We start from the raw sequence: 16,466 nt of genomic DNA, 5'->3' as shown, positions 1-16,466 counted from the left end.
TCTTCAACAGAGAGATGTCTTTGCTATACCAATTGTTGGTCCTTAAATTTCACTAAAAATGGGACAATTATAATGAGGATATGTATGCCGTGTATGAAAATAATTTGTGTGAAATACCCTAATTAAATTAAATGTTGAGTATTGGTAATGTAAGTAATAAAACCAGAAGCCTCCACTACTAGGTTTATAGAGGACCTTCAGGAACTTTATTAAGAACAAATTGAAAGCCGAATAAATAATTTTGATTTGTAACTAAGTAACACTGAGATAGATTAGGAATAGAATTTTAAAAATCACATACAATAATCTCTTTTTCAGGCATATAAAGCAGTATTCCAAATATTCCATTAGCCAGCTGTTATCTGTATTGAAATACAAACCTTTTGTCAAAGACCTAATTCTACATTAAATCAAGACTCTGAATATAAACTAATAAGAAATCACAGCATGTGGCAACTCATCATAAAATATCATTACATTATGGGGAAAAAATCCTACCAATAAGTACTTTCAGAAGATAGCATGTAAATTGTTCCATGAAAGTGAAGCAATAACTGGATTTTAAAGCTGGCATAATATATTGGTATAACAGAACTGACTTTTCTTCATTATGACTTGATTTTTGAGTAAGCATTAAATTTCTGGGAAAATCAGTAACTTACTTTCAACTGAGACCTAATTCAATAATTCATCAGAATATATGTGGTATGACTGTTAAACCAAATGAGCACAATAATTTTAAAAATTTGTAGGTTTTGTCCAGCAAGAATTTTTCCAACCTGTAAGTTTATTTTCCCAACTGATGGCTAATATTATCTTTCAGTGATACTAATCTGTAAACTAATATTTGTTTGAGAAGGCAAAGGAAAAACTCTTTTAGTACTAAGAAATCATAGGAGAAATGTTATTAAAATGTTAGAAGAAATATCATTCTCTGAAATGAAACTTGGCAAAGACAAATAAAACAGAAGTGAAAATGAAAGAATGACTAGAAGGAGGAGCTTAGAATGCCAAAGGCCTAATTAAACAGAGGTACTACAACCAAGCTCTAATAAACTTGGAAGAATATAATAAGAAAAATGTGTGTTACAGCACTGCAAGATTTTGTAAACAAGAGTTAATAAGCACATGGAATAAATATGCTAAATGTTGGAAGCAGAACAGTATCATTCATTCACTGTCTAAAGAAGTACTTAGTCTAACCATAAGAGCTACTTAATGGGAGATATTATTGAAGTAAAAATTTTCAGGAAATATTAATGACAGTGGAACTCAGGACCAAATGCCGAGACCGAACGCTGAGACAGATTGACGCCCGAATTTAGTCACAGACAGCAAACCTTAAGAAATAAACTCTAGACTTACAAATTGAATTTAGGAAGTTAAAATTAATTGCATTTGTAATGACTATAGGGATAATCAAGATACATTATCATTTATCAGATATTAATAGTTACTGATAAATCACCATGTTAGCTTTGCCCTGGTATGGCTAATGTTATCATGTGGCTGAAAAGAACTTTAGGCAACTATGAAGAGGGAGAGAGCTGGATTTTAATTCAGCTTAATTTTATGCTAGTTGAGTTACTCATCCTCCTTGGGCGTCTGTTTCCACACATTTAAAATGGGAGATGGGTAGGAAGGGAGGGCACATGAGAGACCTAACAATATCTAGGGTCTCTTCAGTTCTAAAATTATCTGTCAACTCGTTTCATCCTTTAGTTTTCTAAAGGCAAGTGAGCAAACCTAAATTAAGAGCCATTTAAATCTAACATAACAGGAAAGTAAAGGAATTATAATTAACAAGAATCTTCAACTTAGAATTTTTTTATTTGAGAGAAAAAAGAACCAAGTAAACAAATGTAAGAATTCTAGGTTTCCTTAAAAGATAACTGTTTTTGCATTTTGTTGATGCATCAAGGTAGTCACAAAGTGATGGATGGTATTTCATGCTAACAGCTGTGATTAACTCATGTCAAATGTCTTTAAAACAAAAATGTAATGGTATGTTACAGTACATTTTCAACATCCCTCTACCCACAAAAGAATGTGAACTTATCTCAAGACCGCTACAGTTTAGTTTGCCAGCAGGACTTCTAACCTGTGTTTTTGTCCTCCTATTTAATATATTTAATCTCAGGAATCAAATGCAAATTGTACAAACATTATTTTAAATAGATGTGGATAAAAGATTTAAAAAACATATCCTGTCCCTGAGATACACCAAATAACATTAAAAATAAAATATATTTAAAAACACAACATCTACATGGCATATAGAGAGCTGTCACATTAATTATTGGAAATGAACCCACTTACACTCAAAAATACTAAAGAACAAACTTGTTTGCTGCTCCTCCTCAGTTCAGTGCATTTACCTTCCCTCTTCACGCATCTCCACTTCAAAAATGTTCACATTATATTCTCTTTGTTCACCTGAAGCACAATTCCTACCCCAATGTACTACCTACATACTACAAGTATTTCTGACTACTCAAGTCAAATAAAATATCCTCTGCTCCCTTCCCCTGGGACTCTGTAAAATATAGGAACTTATGTGTAACACCTGCTTAAGTATTAAAAGGAAACATAGCTTGATATTTACATTCCCCAGGAATCTCATTTTAGTATAAAAGAGGTCTTAACACAAAGGAATGACTAATGTAGAAATGTTAAAAGTCCTCCTTGAACGAGTTAGTCAATGAAATATCTGGACTTGCGCTTGTAGAAATAGCAGACTAGGCAATCCAAACCAAACATTGTTCTGAAGTCAATTTTAAAAGGTAGACAAAACATTAAAATAACCTTCTTAAAAACATTAAATAACAACTAACATAGTAAGGACTTAAATTTCCAGCTCAAATCCACCTAAAATCAAGACCCAGAAAGGTGAGCTCAGCTTTTGCCTTTTGTGAGCTTGCCAACAAAGAAGCAGCATATAACAACCTGAACTTCGCGATTTTTTGCCTGCCTTGCAGGACTTGGAGAACAAAAGTCAGAGTTTGGGACCTACCAAGGTTAAGGATTGTGGTAAAAACTCCATAGGCATTGGGCTGGGACTCCAAAGAGATGCACCCGAAAAAGAGTAAGAAGGAACCAGAAGGTGGCGCAGAAAAATACAAAAATTTGAAATTGGATTAAGATGGTTTCATACTCTCAGGCAATAGCAAATTAAAATCTTCCCTAGAGAAAAAAAACTTCATCTTATATATCAAATTATTTCTATAACAGAAAAGAGAATCAGACCAAAAGAAACCTGACAATATTGAAATTATCAAACATAGACTGAAAAATAAGTATGCTTACTACATTCAAGGGGATAAAAGAGAGCGTAACTATTTTTGTTTGGAACTGAAAACTATAAAAAGTTACATGGTTGATATGAAAAAGAACCAAATAAAAATCTAGTACTGAAAGATAAAATAACCTAACCTAAGAATTTACTGGATGAGTTAACAGATTAGACCAAGGTGAAAAAGCTTTGAACTCTGAAAATTGGTCAGACCAAACTACCCAGAATGAAAATTAGAGGAGCAAAAAGGAGGTAACGAACAGAAAAGGAGGTAAAATACAGAATAAGATGGACTAACATACTAAACTGGAGACCCAAAAGAACAGGAGAAGGAACATGGAGTAAAGGAAATATTTGAAAAAATAATAGCTAAGAAACTTCCAGAACTTAAAAAAGACACCAATTCACACATTCATAAAGCCTGAAGAACCCAATGCCTACCCAGAGCATAGTAAGACAATAGAAAATTGGACAAAGATAAAATTCTTAAAAGCAGCCAAAGGAAAATGATAATTTTAAAAGAGACACAAAGAGTTAATGTCTCATCAGCGATGGATGGAATGTGTTGAAATAAAGTAATCACCAACACAGAATGTACTGAAGTAAAGTAATTGCTAACATAGAAATATTTTTTCAGATAGTCTCATAATTTTTATTTTTATTTTTTACAGTATTATTTTCCATTACCATTTAGCCCCCTTACATCCCCTCCCCACCGCAATCTCCACTCTACTGTCCACGTCCATGAGTCCTCTTCCCTTTTTGCTCAATCCCCCCACCCCCACCTTCCACTGCCTGGCCCACCCTATGCTGTCATCCTGTTCTCTGTGAGTCTGTATTTTGCTTGTTAGTTCAGTTTGTTCATTAGAATTCCGTACCTAGCGAAAATATCCTTCAAGAGTGAGGTAAAGATGTTTTCAGGCAAATAGAATAAAGGAAGTCAGTTCTAAAGGACATGTTTCAGATTCTTCAAGATCAAAGAAAATGATCCTAAATGGAAAACCACAGGCAACCTAAGAACATGGTAAATATGTACATTAACCTAAACTAAATATTGGCAGTATAAAACAATAACAACAATAACAATGAGGGAGAAGGAAAATAAATAAGAATGAATTAAAGTGCATAACAACAATACAATATAAGTAGGGCTGTGAATAAACAGAATTAAAATGAAAGTGCCTCATCTGGGAAGACAATAAAGCTATTGATTAACTTCAGACTTTATTAAGATTCATATTGTAATCTGTAGAGTAACAAGTAAAAGAAGAGAGAAAAAGTGGTGAAAATTTCCAAATAATAATGGGGGAAAATCTGAATGATAAAATAGTCAACTAATCTAAATGGCAAGAAAGGAAAAGGGAACAGTTATTAGGGCAGACATAAAGTACATAGTATGATGGGAGATTTACATCCAACCACGTCACACAAGAGACACAACTACAACACAAGAATACAGAAAATTGGATGTAAAAGAATGGAAAAAAATAATGCCATGCAAACAACAATAAAAAGAAAGCTGGTGTATATTAATCCCAGACAAACCAGACCTTAATACAGAAAGCACTATCAGAATACAAGAGGAAGACTGCACATTGCTGAGTCACTAACTATTACACATTTCTAATAATCTACTAATGTAGTTTCAAATATCTAAAGCAAAAATTGAGAACTACAAGGGGAAATAATCAAATCCATAATCAAATCCACAATCATGATGGGAGATTTTAACACATCCTTCCCTTCCCTGTGATTGATACAAGCAAACAGAAAAATCTTTTTAGTATCATTACTAATGATACTAAAGATCTGAAATACAGGATTAACAAACATGACCTAATAAAAATATATAGAACGTTGCACTAAATAACTGCAGAGGGGAAAAAAAAGATACTACACTGAGCCATAAGGCAGATCTCAAAATTTAAAGGTCTGAAATCACAGACTTTTGAAACACAGAGTGTGTTCTCTGATTACACTATAAAATTAAAAATAAAAAACAAATTTAAAAATAACGAGAAAATCTCCACACAACCCGAGGGAGTAGGGGGATGCTCGGAGGAGGGGAGTAAAAGGGGTAAAACTGGGACAACTGTAATAGCATAAACAGTAAAATATAATTAAAAAGAAAAAGAAAAAGCCTCCATTTATTTAAAAGAGATATACTATTTCCAACTAATATAAGTCAAAGTAGAAACCAATAAAAATTAGAAAATATTTTAAAGTGAATTATAAAAACACTACATATCAAATGCTGAAAAGTAGTGAACTACAAGAAGTTAGCAAAATAACAAAACAGTGAACCACCCCCCCAAATAAATAAAGAGCAGATATCAATGCAATAGAAAACAAGCATACAATAAAAAGAATCAAAATTCAAAATTTGCTTCTTCTGAAAGACTACTACAATAAATCTCTAGTGAGACTGATAAAAAAAAAAAAGAGAAGGTACATATAGCCAACATCAGACACAAGAAGGGAACTTTTCTTCTGTAGACTTGAAAGGATAACAAACTATTTAATATAAACAACTTTATGCTAGTAAATTTAAAAATTTATATGAAAAAGACAACTCCTTAGAGGAAAAATTACCAAAATAATCATGAGACAGAAAACCTGATCAGGCTTAAAAATGAAAACTCAAATTAGTAATCAAAAACAAAACAAAATAAAACCTCCGAGCCCACATGGCTTCTCTGACAAATTCTAACAAACATTTAAGGAAGAAGTAATTTCAATCATACAGAAACTCTTCCAGAATAGAAAATAAGAGCTCATTTTATAAGGCTAGCATAATGTTCATTTCAAATTCTGATAAGGACTATATTATAGGCCATCTCATTCATGAACACTGATGCAAAATCACAAAATATTAACAGCAATATATAAAAAGCATAATGCCGTAAAACCAAATTATGTTTATCCCAACAATCAGGTTACATTTAATATTTAAAATGAAATAAAATTCAACATATTAACACTAAAGGAGTAAATACATATGATAATGAAAAGTTGTATCCCCCAAAAGCATTAAGTTCAAACAAACAACAAAAAACAAAATTCTTAATAAACTGGGTATAGAAGGGAACTTCTTTAATATAATAAAGGTTTTAACAAAACAAAACAAAATTTCAAAAAAACCCTTCAGCAACCAAAATTGGGAATAAAATGTTAAAAGCTTTCTCTCTGAGATCAGGAACAAGACAGGGAGAAGCTCTGGGATGATGGATGTCAGTGTTGTATTTCTTGACTTGGGTAATGACTTCATGTGTGTTTACAATAACATGTTCAGTTCTTCATTTTATGTTTTATGACTATTTGGAATATATGTTTAAGCCATACTTGGAGATGATCAAAAGGCTGACCTAGACTATCAAGCATGGAAATTTGGTAGGTCTTAATTTTCCCCCCATTATGATTAATTTCAAACCAATTAACATATATTGGGCCTATAAAACATTGCACTATCTGGCAACATGCATTATAAACCTTAAAAATGATTGTATCCTATAATCTAGTAATTCTGTTGTTGATAACCTATCCTAAGAAAAGGTCAAAATAAAGAGGGGAAAAAATGTGCTAGGATGTTCATTACACACATGATTAAATAACTGGAAAACAAATAACCAACTACAGGGAATTGTTAAGAAAAATAACTCTTTCAATAAGATTATTATACAGGCAATAAGACTTGCAAAATATTCTAAGAAATGTACACATCCTAATGTTAAGTTATACACATATGTGTGTATATACACAAACACACACATACATGTATACTAGGACAAAAGGGAGGGAAAGGGGCTAAGCACAGAAAAAAAGAAAAAATGAGAGAGGGAGGGAGGAGTGGAAAGAGACAAAAACTATACTGGTTTTCTTTATATGAGGTTATAGATGTGATCTGTACTTTTTATAGCATTTCCTGAATTTTCTTTAATGACTATATAAAACTTTAATAATGGGGTATATGACAAGAACTGAAAAAAAAATTACAAATCTTATGTATCCTAAATACAAGATACACCGTATATCATCTCCAGTTTTCCTGCTAATAGTCCCATAATTTTAAACCTGTTTGCTCCTTGACAGCTAAAAAAGGAAATACATAAACAGGCCTCAAGTCATTCCTATAAAACCAAAATAACTGTTAGTCTCTGCATAAGATTGTTATGGCTCCTCACTTTTTGAGCAGCTATTTTTCAACTTTAGTGTTGCCAATACCCTAGTATTTTATGACCAGTTGTGATGTATGTCTCAAGTAACTTGACATCAATTATAAAGTATAAACATTTTTAATGCTTATCATTAGAAATAATAATAAATTGAAGCAACCATAGGTCAGCCCTGTACCACTTAACATAGTTTGCATTCCAGTATACTTTATTGAGAAGGAGAGAACAGAGATAAGTCTTACATGTTGGGAATTCCACATTCACTTATTCAATATTTACTAAGCAAGCATCCATTTACAAAGGGGCTAGGAACTACAGGCACTGTACTAACAACAGAAAGAGAGTTGAAAATCATTAGGTCATAGGGTTAAATACAACTGTCATTTTAACATTCAAAGCCTTGAACAGACTAACCCAATCCTTCTTTTCACTATTTGTCAGCACACTATCTTCTCTATTTGTCCACACACTATCTTCTCTATTTCTTTTCCTTTTAAAAACCTTACCAGCTTTGCCTGCAGCCCATACCTCTGCTCAAGCTGTTCCCCAGTGTGTGCTTTTTTATTTATTCACCAGCACCTTATAGAATGCTTACAATATGAAAGACACTGCTTGGCATGAGAGAAGGAAGCTTTTTCCATCCTTTGAAGTTCCACCTCTTTCTAAGAGAATTACCCACTATCCTCGCCATACTCTGAATGCATAACTGTTAATGCCCAAAACAGTGGCTCCCCATTGTTGATATAAGAAACTACTTTTAATATCAAAATGTTTCATGAGTCCCATGTTCACTTCCCATGTGATCTCATCTGGTCCCATTGGTCACACGGCCCTAAAATACCATTTCTGCACTGATAGTTACCAAATGTATACCTCTAGCTCCACCTCTCGCTTAAATTCCTAGTATATGTGTATGCCTATTCATTGTCCCCACTTGAATATCTGATAGGTATCTCAAACATACCCATATCCAGAACAATCCTGATTTAAAGCTGCAAATCTGCTTCTCACCAGCCCTCTACCCCGCCCCATAGCCCCTATCTCAGTAAAATGTACCACCTTTCACCTGTTGCTCATGTCAAGAAATTTGGAGTCATCCTTTACTTCTCTTTCCCACATACCCCACATCTAACCCATCAATAAATTCCGATTACTCTACGTTCTAAATATATCACAAATCTGACCACCTCTTTGCTCCTCTACCACTACCACCTTGTCCAAGCACCATATTTCCAACCTAGATTACTATAAGATAGTCCTAACTGGTTTTCCTGCATCCACACTTGCCTCATACAATCAATTTTCTATGTGTAGCCAGAGTAATGCTTTCAAAAAAAAACAAGTCAAATTAAACAAGCCCCCAGCTTAAAACCTTTCAATTGTTTCCATCTCAGGATAAAATGAAGTCTTTAAATGACTTTCAATGCCCTGCTTGGTCTGGTATCAGCCTTCCTGTCCTACCACCCTCCCCATTACTCATTCTACTTCAGCCACACTGGCCTCTCTGCTGTTCTCCCAACAGCCAAACACACTTCCATCCAGAAGTTGCCACTCCCTCTGGCTGAACATTTCCCCCACAGTTCTATGTCTTATTCTATCACTTTGTTCAGGTCTCTCAGCTCAAAGGGCCTTTCCCCCCACTCACCAACCTATTTCAAGTAGCATCCCTTTACTCTATCCTCTGAACGTATTTTATTCTATCTCAAAGCCTACTAACTACCTGATTGTGTATGTGTGCATGAACATGCGTATGTTTGTTGACTGTGTCCCTCACGAACACTTAAACTGAAATAGAGCACAGGCTCTGTCTTGTTCACCATTGTTGCCACGTTATGTGCACTCAGCAGGTCCTCAAAAATATTTGTTCAATGAATGAATAATGGTAATTACTTTTAGTTTGTTGATAAAATAATGCCAGAAAACATTATCAGAATTCAGGAAGGCTTTCAAATGAATTCCTACTCTATTAATCATAAGAGCATCACATACATGCGTTGGTGGTAGATGAAGTAAAATGTACATAATTCAGGATTCAATTACAACTACCGAAGGAATGGGCCTTCTGTGTGGCTTTGCCCTATGCCACACCCTTCCTTCTTGTGTCATTCATTCACCATTTCCATAAACAGTTACTGTGTACCACTAAGCCAGAGAGTAGTCTAGACATTTAGAATACAAAGATACTTAAGACAAGGTAGTATGTGAGACATACAAAAATCATTCCTATAGAGCATGACATATAATAAAAGATACAGGATTATAAAACTGGGGCATGACAAAGAAATTAATCAACTTTTAAGGGATAGGTGTTTAGGGAAAGTTTCAGTGGTGATGTACCCAACAAATACTTGCAAAATCAAATATAAAAGACAGTCTTCTTTTTATTTTACATGTGAAATGAGGGTATTAAGTCTGAAAGTGCTACAGTAATTTGCTACCATGAGATAACCTAGCTCGTGAATAAAACCAAAACAATGGAATGACAAGAGCAGGACAAATCACAGAAAAACTGAGCCAAGTCCTTGATGACTTCATGAGTCTCTGGATGAAGCAAGTCTTAGTAGAAATTTAACAACAAGATCGAATCATTCCCTTCATTGTTTAAGCAATGTGAATTTGGTTTCTGTCATTTTCAATATAAAAATACAGATGAATCTCAGTGAATTCTTTCAAAAAGCAAAATATGTGTCTATTTCAGTGTGTAGGGGCACTAATGGCATTTTTGAAGAGATGATTCTTGTTTTGTGGGCAAACATCACAAAACAGTGTATCTGGCCTCTACCCAATGTCAGAAGGACTTCGCAATCATTGTACCCATATATTTCCAAATGTCTCCCACCCCTAAGAGGAACCACAAATCTATTTCCTAATAGCTATTACATGTACACAATTCTCACAGTGGATCCACCAGGTGTACTTGAATGCAGTTAACAGCAATCTTAAAAGAACTGGGATATATCACTCAAATATTTTAATTTTACATAAAAATCCAATTTAACACTTAGATTTATAGCTTATATCAACTCTTGGGGTAAGCAGTGCTTTAAGTTTGCTACTACTATCTGTAAAATTCTTGTTTATTTAAACTTCCTTCTCTATACAATACTATGAAGGTATTGTATGCCACTGACATTGTCGGTTACCTTCCCTTCAGCCATCTGCCTAACTTCTTCCTAGACTGAAATGCCAGATATTAGATTTTCCTGCCCTCTTGCAACTAGGGTATGGGTGTGCCAGGATAAACATCCGACATACAGGCTTTCTATAAAATATTTATGTGCCTAATCAAGAGATGAGAGGACAAACTTTCTGCCTCTGGTGTCTGTGTGGGAATGGGATGCATGGAGCAGAAAGAGTGATCCTGCAAACATGAGAGGACAAAAGACTGAGCACAAAAGTCAGCACACTAAGGAGAAAGATGGAAAGGGCCTGGATCCTCGATAACACTGCGCAGCTCAACTAACCATGGAATCCTCCAACCTTTGACTTCTTTTTATGTGAGATACTGTTTAAAGCACTGTTGGTGGGTATTAATAACCTGGGGCTGAACTAATACAAGATGTATGCAAATCTGACAACAGATTGAAGGTGGGAGGAGAACCAAGACTGAGTGGCTGAGAGAAAGGTGGATAGAAAAGAGAAAGTAGGAGGAAGAGGAATACATATATGCACACATGCACATGTAAACACACTAGGTGAGGGTAGGTGGATGAAAATCAAATCGATTCAGTTTGGAACAGCTTAAGCTTACAGCAGCACATGTAAGATACACAACAGCAAGCAGTGGAAGTGAGAAGTACAGTTACAGAATTGAGAATCATCCACACAGAAATGATGACTTACATCATAAAAAAAAAAAAAAAAGATAACAATCACCAAAAGAACACAATGAAAAGCATAGAGAGACCCTTGAGGACACCAGTTACCTCCACAAGGATCCATTTACTTTCCCTGCATTTTAGATGGAATTCATCTATTGGCTAGCCCAGTTAGAATCATTTCCTCTCTCTTGACAAAGACATTGTGACAGACATGGTAGCATGATCATCTTTGTTTATTCAATCAGAAAAGAGTTTAGGACTTTTGGGAAAAGTGTGGAAGAGAAGCCTTCTCTCGCCCTTTGGGAGTAAACAAAGAAGGCTATGGTATGAACATCACTGATAGCCATCTTTTTACTAAGAGGGAAGCCAGTCTGAACATGCAGCCCAAACAGGTGGACAAAGTTGAGAGAAGAGCAGAAAATGGAATCTCAGCTCTGATGACATAAGCCTATGAACAAACTACTCTTCAAGCCAATTCTATCTATGCTTTTACTAATTACATGACCCAATACATTTATTATGTTTTTAAATCCAGTTTGCACCCCTAACTGTTGTAGGGAAGGGAACAGCTAATTTTAGGGGGAAGAACAAAGTTAAAACAGTGCAGGAAACGTGAAGAAACTTTCAAAGAAGTAGGAGAATTAGGAAGTACAATGTAGAAGAACCAACATATCAGATCATTTTATTTCTATAGAGTACATTTCACAAATAGTCTAAGGAAATAAAGGATGACTAAGGAAAGGCCATTAGATTTGGTGATTAGGAGGTCATAAGTGACTTTTAAATAGCAATCTCAGTGCTGAAATAGTAAAGGAAGTCAGGGAGAAAAGGAAGACTAACATATTTGTTAAAAACTCCATAATGTATCAACACTTGGATGGACATTTAGCATGTGTTGAACTCTTTTAATTACAACTCTGTGAAGTAAGTATAACATTCTATTATACTTTATAGATACAGAATAGAGTCTGAGTAGTAACTTGCTCAGCCACATAGCCACTAAGTGGTTTTAATAGACTTCAAACCCATATATATCTGGCTCAAAAGTCAATGTTCTTCCTACTATAGCAGGCTAATGGGATGAAAGTTGTGAATCTTTGAAGAATGAAAATACAGAGGCACAGCAGGCTCAAGATTCAGATACTTATCGCAGGTATTATGTTCTAGACCCTCACCCCTCATCTCCCCTGTGATAGGTGAAAATCTATGAAGTAGGAATCTTACATTTATTTTAGTATTTATATATATATTTTAAGGCTTTATAAATCCTTCCCACACACTTATAAACTGTTCCCAGTCCCTTATTAACCTTTCCCACTCCCTTAACCTTTTCCACACTTTTATAAACACTATTTATGTTTTAAAACATATTCTACACTCTTAAACCTACGTAACTTTAACAACATACATATACAGTACTACAAAATCCCGCAATATAGCGAAAAACACGTGATAAATAATTAAATATAATATTTTTTTAAATCCCGCAATACAGTGAGGCCGCGATAAGTGACCATGATATAGAGAGGGCCTACTGTAGCTTCCTTGAGTTGCTCAGCACACAGCACTGCATTTGGCAGCCCTTGAAAAGACACAAGCATATACAGTAGGCTAGACATTGAAAAAGTGATAATGGATAGTTCTAGAGAAAGAAAGATGGGAAGGAATGGTCATGAACACATCTGGAGGGGGTTACTCTTGAAAAAAAGAAAGGGCATTTCTTCCTCTGAGATATGGGTAAAAAAAGACATGATACCGAGATATAAGAAAGGGAAGTAGAAGGAATATACCTCAGATGGTTGAGATTTCTCTCAGTAAAGGAAGAGATCATGTTATTTCCCATAGAAACCTCTATTTAGGAAATGAGAGGAAAAGGAACACAATCAACACTAAAGATCCATTAGAGAGCAGAGCATAAACTGATATGAAAACTAATACCCTTACATAACTGTCTCTTCCATTTGTCAGGATTGCAGGGGTCAAACTGACAAAGCTAGTGATGAGGCTTGTTAGGACTGGGGACTAGAAAGGTAAATGTACAAAGTAAACCATCCTAGGGCTTCAGTAAGAACTCTGTAAAAGCTGGTGACCATGGGATCCTGGTTACAAAGGGAAGCAAATGAAATAAGAGGAATGGGTTGGGTGACCAAAGAGACAAAGAGGGGTTCATAACTAGAGTGTGAAAGAGAAAAAAGAGGTTCCCTAAGAGTGGAAGAGTGACAGATTTTAAGGAATGTTTGTCGTTACAAATGTCTTTTCAGACAATGCTTCAAATTATTTTGCCAGAGGCAGTGAGCCATTGATTGGGGCTCAGCAATCCTACTCTCTCTTAGTCAAAAGCACGGAATTGAGAGACAATCAGCTCTAAAAGCATGCAGTCTCTGGTTGCAGAAAACTGAAGGCTAGCAACAAACGCATGAATGAACTAGTCCATACAGTCAAACATAGAAATATCCCCCTGTCTTTTAAACTGAAAAATTCTACCCTAGATTTGAGAAATTCATCAACAGGTTATAAGGTCTACAGCAAAGGAGAAAACATATTATGTGTCATGAGGTAGAATGAAAAGTAAACAAATCTGTCAAGCCAATTATAATTCACATGTTAAAGATTTTTAGTATAGAATTCCAAAAGGGCAAGGATAGTCTGTACTTTAATAACTTGAGAGCACTTACCAGAGCTTAAACAAAATGATACTGCTTATTTACACATTAATGAAAAGGGTCGGCCCACTTGCAATCTCAAAGGACAATGCATCATTTTTATTGTAATGCCCCATTTACAATTTCGGGGCTCTAGACACATTATCCAACTATAGGTAAACATGGGAGAATCAGCCATGGCAACTTCCTCCACTACTACCAATACAATCCTGCAGTATGCGCTTATAATCTCTGACACCATACCACGTTATTTAGGACACTTTCTTATACCATTAAGTCCTGCTACCCTTTGCACCAGTAAAAAAGAAGGGAGAACTGAGACTAAATTTCATAGAATATATCAAATGCTATAAGGATTGTTCAGAAGTAGCCATAATGGAGAATCCAAGAAATTTGATAAGTTTTGAGTTTAAAAAGCTTTTCTCCATTTTACTCCTTTGTAAATAAAACAAAGGGCTTGTACAATACGGGATTCTTCAGTGGGTAACTTAAGCTAACACTGGATAAAAGAATAAATCACTTATCCTTTCTTGTGCCATTACATGTTGTCTTACATTCATAAGGCCTTCTTTTTTAAAACGAACACCTCTAGATCTAGAAAATTAATGCCTCGCCTCAAAAGTTTGGAAACTAAATATTTACTACAGTCGGAAAGAGATTAATTTAGATGAACAATCATTTGCCATCATAGACACCATTCCTCTATTTTGCAAGAGCTCGATGGGCCAAGAAGTCAATCTCCCAAATCACTCAGGTCTCCAGGGGAGTTAATTCCCTCAACAAGATGAGCAAAATTCACTGGTTTCTAAATAACAAGCCTTTTCTTTGTAACCCTATATGCCAGGCTATCAGGTAATCTTCCCAGACAGTTTAAACTTTTAAAAGAAAAAGAGGATCGAAACAAGAATGAAGGGGGGTGGGGAGGCGACTAAACCAGGAGGGACTGACGACCCACCCACCTAACGCGAAGGAGAGACAGCTTGTAGGGGTGAAGCTTCTTCAGGAGCCAGGAGTGGAGCGAAGGTCTACAGGAGTCACGACCCCCACCCACAGTGTAAGAATGGAGGACCTGCAAAGCCAGGGGCCAACTGGAGGCCTTGAGAGGGGCGCGGGGCGGGGCGGGGGTGGGACGTGGAGACAAGAGCTGCAGAGTCCGGCCAGGCACCACTAGGGTCCCGAGCAGCGGCGGGGCACAGCGAAGGTTAGCAGGGGGAGGAGACGCCAACGCCTGCAGCCTTACTCACCTGCCAGACGGTCGCCCCGCTGCCAGAGGCGCGGACGCCTCCCGGGCGCTTCCTCTCCTGCCGGACACAGCCTTTGCCGCCGCCGGCGCCCCAGAACCCGAGAATAGACAGCGGTCCCGAAGCGGGCAAAGCGGCCTCCGGACCGGAGCCCAGGGAGGCGTACATAGGGGGCACCGGTGGCCCGGGAAGGCAACTCCTCGTACACCTTCCTCACCGGCATGCAACAACGCTTCCCGGGAACAGCATCGCGCCAAACTCGGCCCGCTGTTCCCCGGGCCTTCGCCCGCAGCGCCCCCCAGCCGCGGCCGGGTTTCCGGCGGCAACACTCCGCCCCCTCGCTACTTGGCCTCCGCCATCTTGTCGGAGGCGGGAAGAATACAGCGCGCATGCGTGTGGGGAGGTTGCAGCCGTCCTGCTTCCCTGCAAATGCGGGGCTGTATTGCGCAGCCGCATTGCCCGCCGCACTCTTCCTGAGGTCCTGCTTCACCTTGCTGTTGTTGGCATGATTGCTACTTGGGAATTTGGACCTTGGGGTCCCCAGACCTACTCTCCTTTCCGGAGCTATGCTATAGCCAAAGTAATAGACCCTTCTGCGCACCCCAGTCAGTTATTCTGCAAATGTCTACCCAGTGCCAGCCTCCCTGCTAGGCGCTGATGATAGGTTAATAAAACAGCTCCAGCCCTATAAGAGCACCCATCCTAGTGAAGGAGACGAACATGAACGAATATTCCCAAATTCCAGTTGTAGCTGCGCACCACTCCCACACTTTTAACTCAAAACATACCTTTTCAGGAAGTCCTTGTTTGTCTCACACAGATGCTCAGTTCTTTACTTTGCATTACCTCTCTGACTTAATTTCACTCAATATTAATTGAACAAGTAATATTATTTGAATTTAAGGTATGTATTAGATACTGGTCTAGGTTCTAGGTTTATAGCAGTAAGAAATAAAAGCTCATGAAATTTAAGTTGCACTGGTAAAGAACAGACAATAAAAGACTAAAATAGATCAACACAATAATGTGATAAGGGATGGGCAGAAAGCCAACCAGTGGGGCCAGGAGTCATGAGAAGATTTGAGGTAGAGCCTTCCAAACAGAGGCCTGAGGTGGGAATGAGACCAGTAGTTGGAAAAGGGACAGAGAGAATAGGGAACATTGACAGTAGTAGAAGGTGAGGTCAAAGGGGGGCAAGGGCTAAATAAGGTAGGACACTGAGGCCATGGTAAGAATTAGATTTTATTCCAAGTGGCACCTCTGAATTGCTAACCCTG

The 16,466-nt window shown here is 37.0% G+C and overlaps 1 protein-coding gene across 17 annotated transcripts in view; it reads right to left on the bottom strand.

Annotated features, from left to right (window-relative positions):
* The window catches only part of APC (APC regulator of Wnt signaling pathway), a 134,019-nt gene extending 118,459 nt beyond the window's left edge, over positions 1 to 15,560 (bottom strand). For 8 of the 17 annotated variants that reach the window (XM_090276567.1, XM_090276566.1, XM_090276581.1 and 5 more), the window contains exon 1: positions 15,193 to 15,560. In XM_090276567.1, coding sequence (XP_090132693.1) covers positions 15,193 to 15,357 — 165 coding nt within the window. In that variant the 5' untranslated portion in view covers positions 15,358 to 15,560. The remainder of the gene's footprint in view (positions 1 to 15,192) is intronic. The other 9 variants (XM_090276568.1, XM_090276574.1, XM_090276577.1 and 6 more) reach the window with 2 other exon arrangements.
* Between the last annotated feature and the right edge of the window lie 906 nt (positions 15,561 to 16,466).

This window comes from Furipterus horrens, unplaced genomic scaffold (genome assembly GCF_987537825.1).
Source record: "Furipterus horrens unplaced genomic scaffold, mFurHor1.1.pri manual_scaffold_5, whole genome shotgun sequence".
Lineage (NCBI taxonomy): Eukaryota > Metazoa > Chordata > Mammalia > Chiroptera > Furipteridae > Furipterus > Furipterus horrens.
Note: the sequence above shows the minus strand (reverse complement) of the source record. Positions and strands in the feature narration are given on the sequence as shown.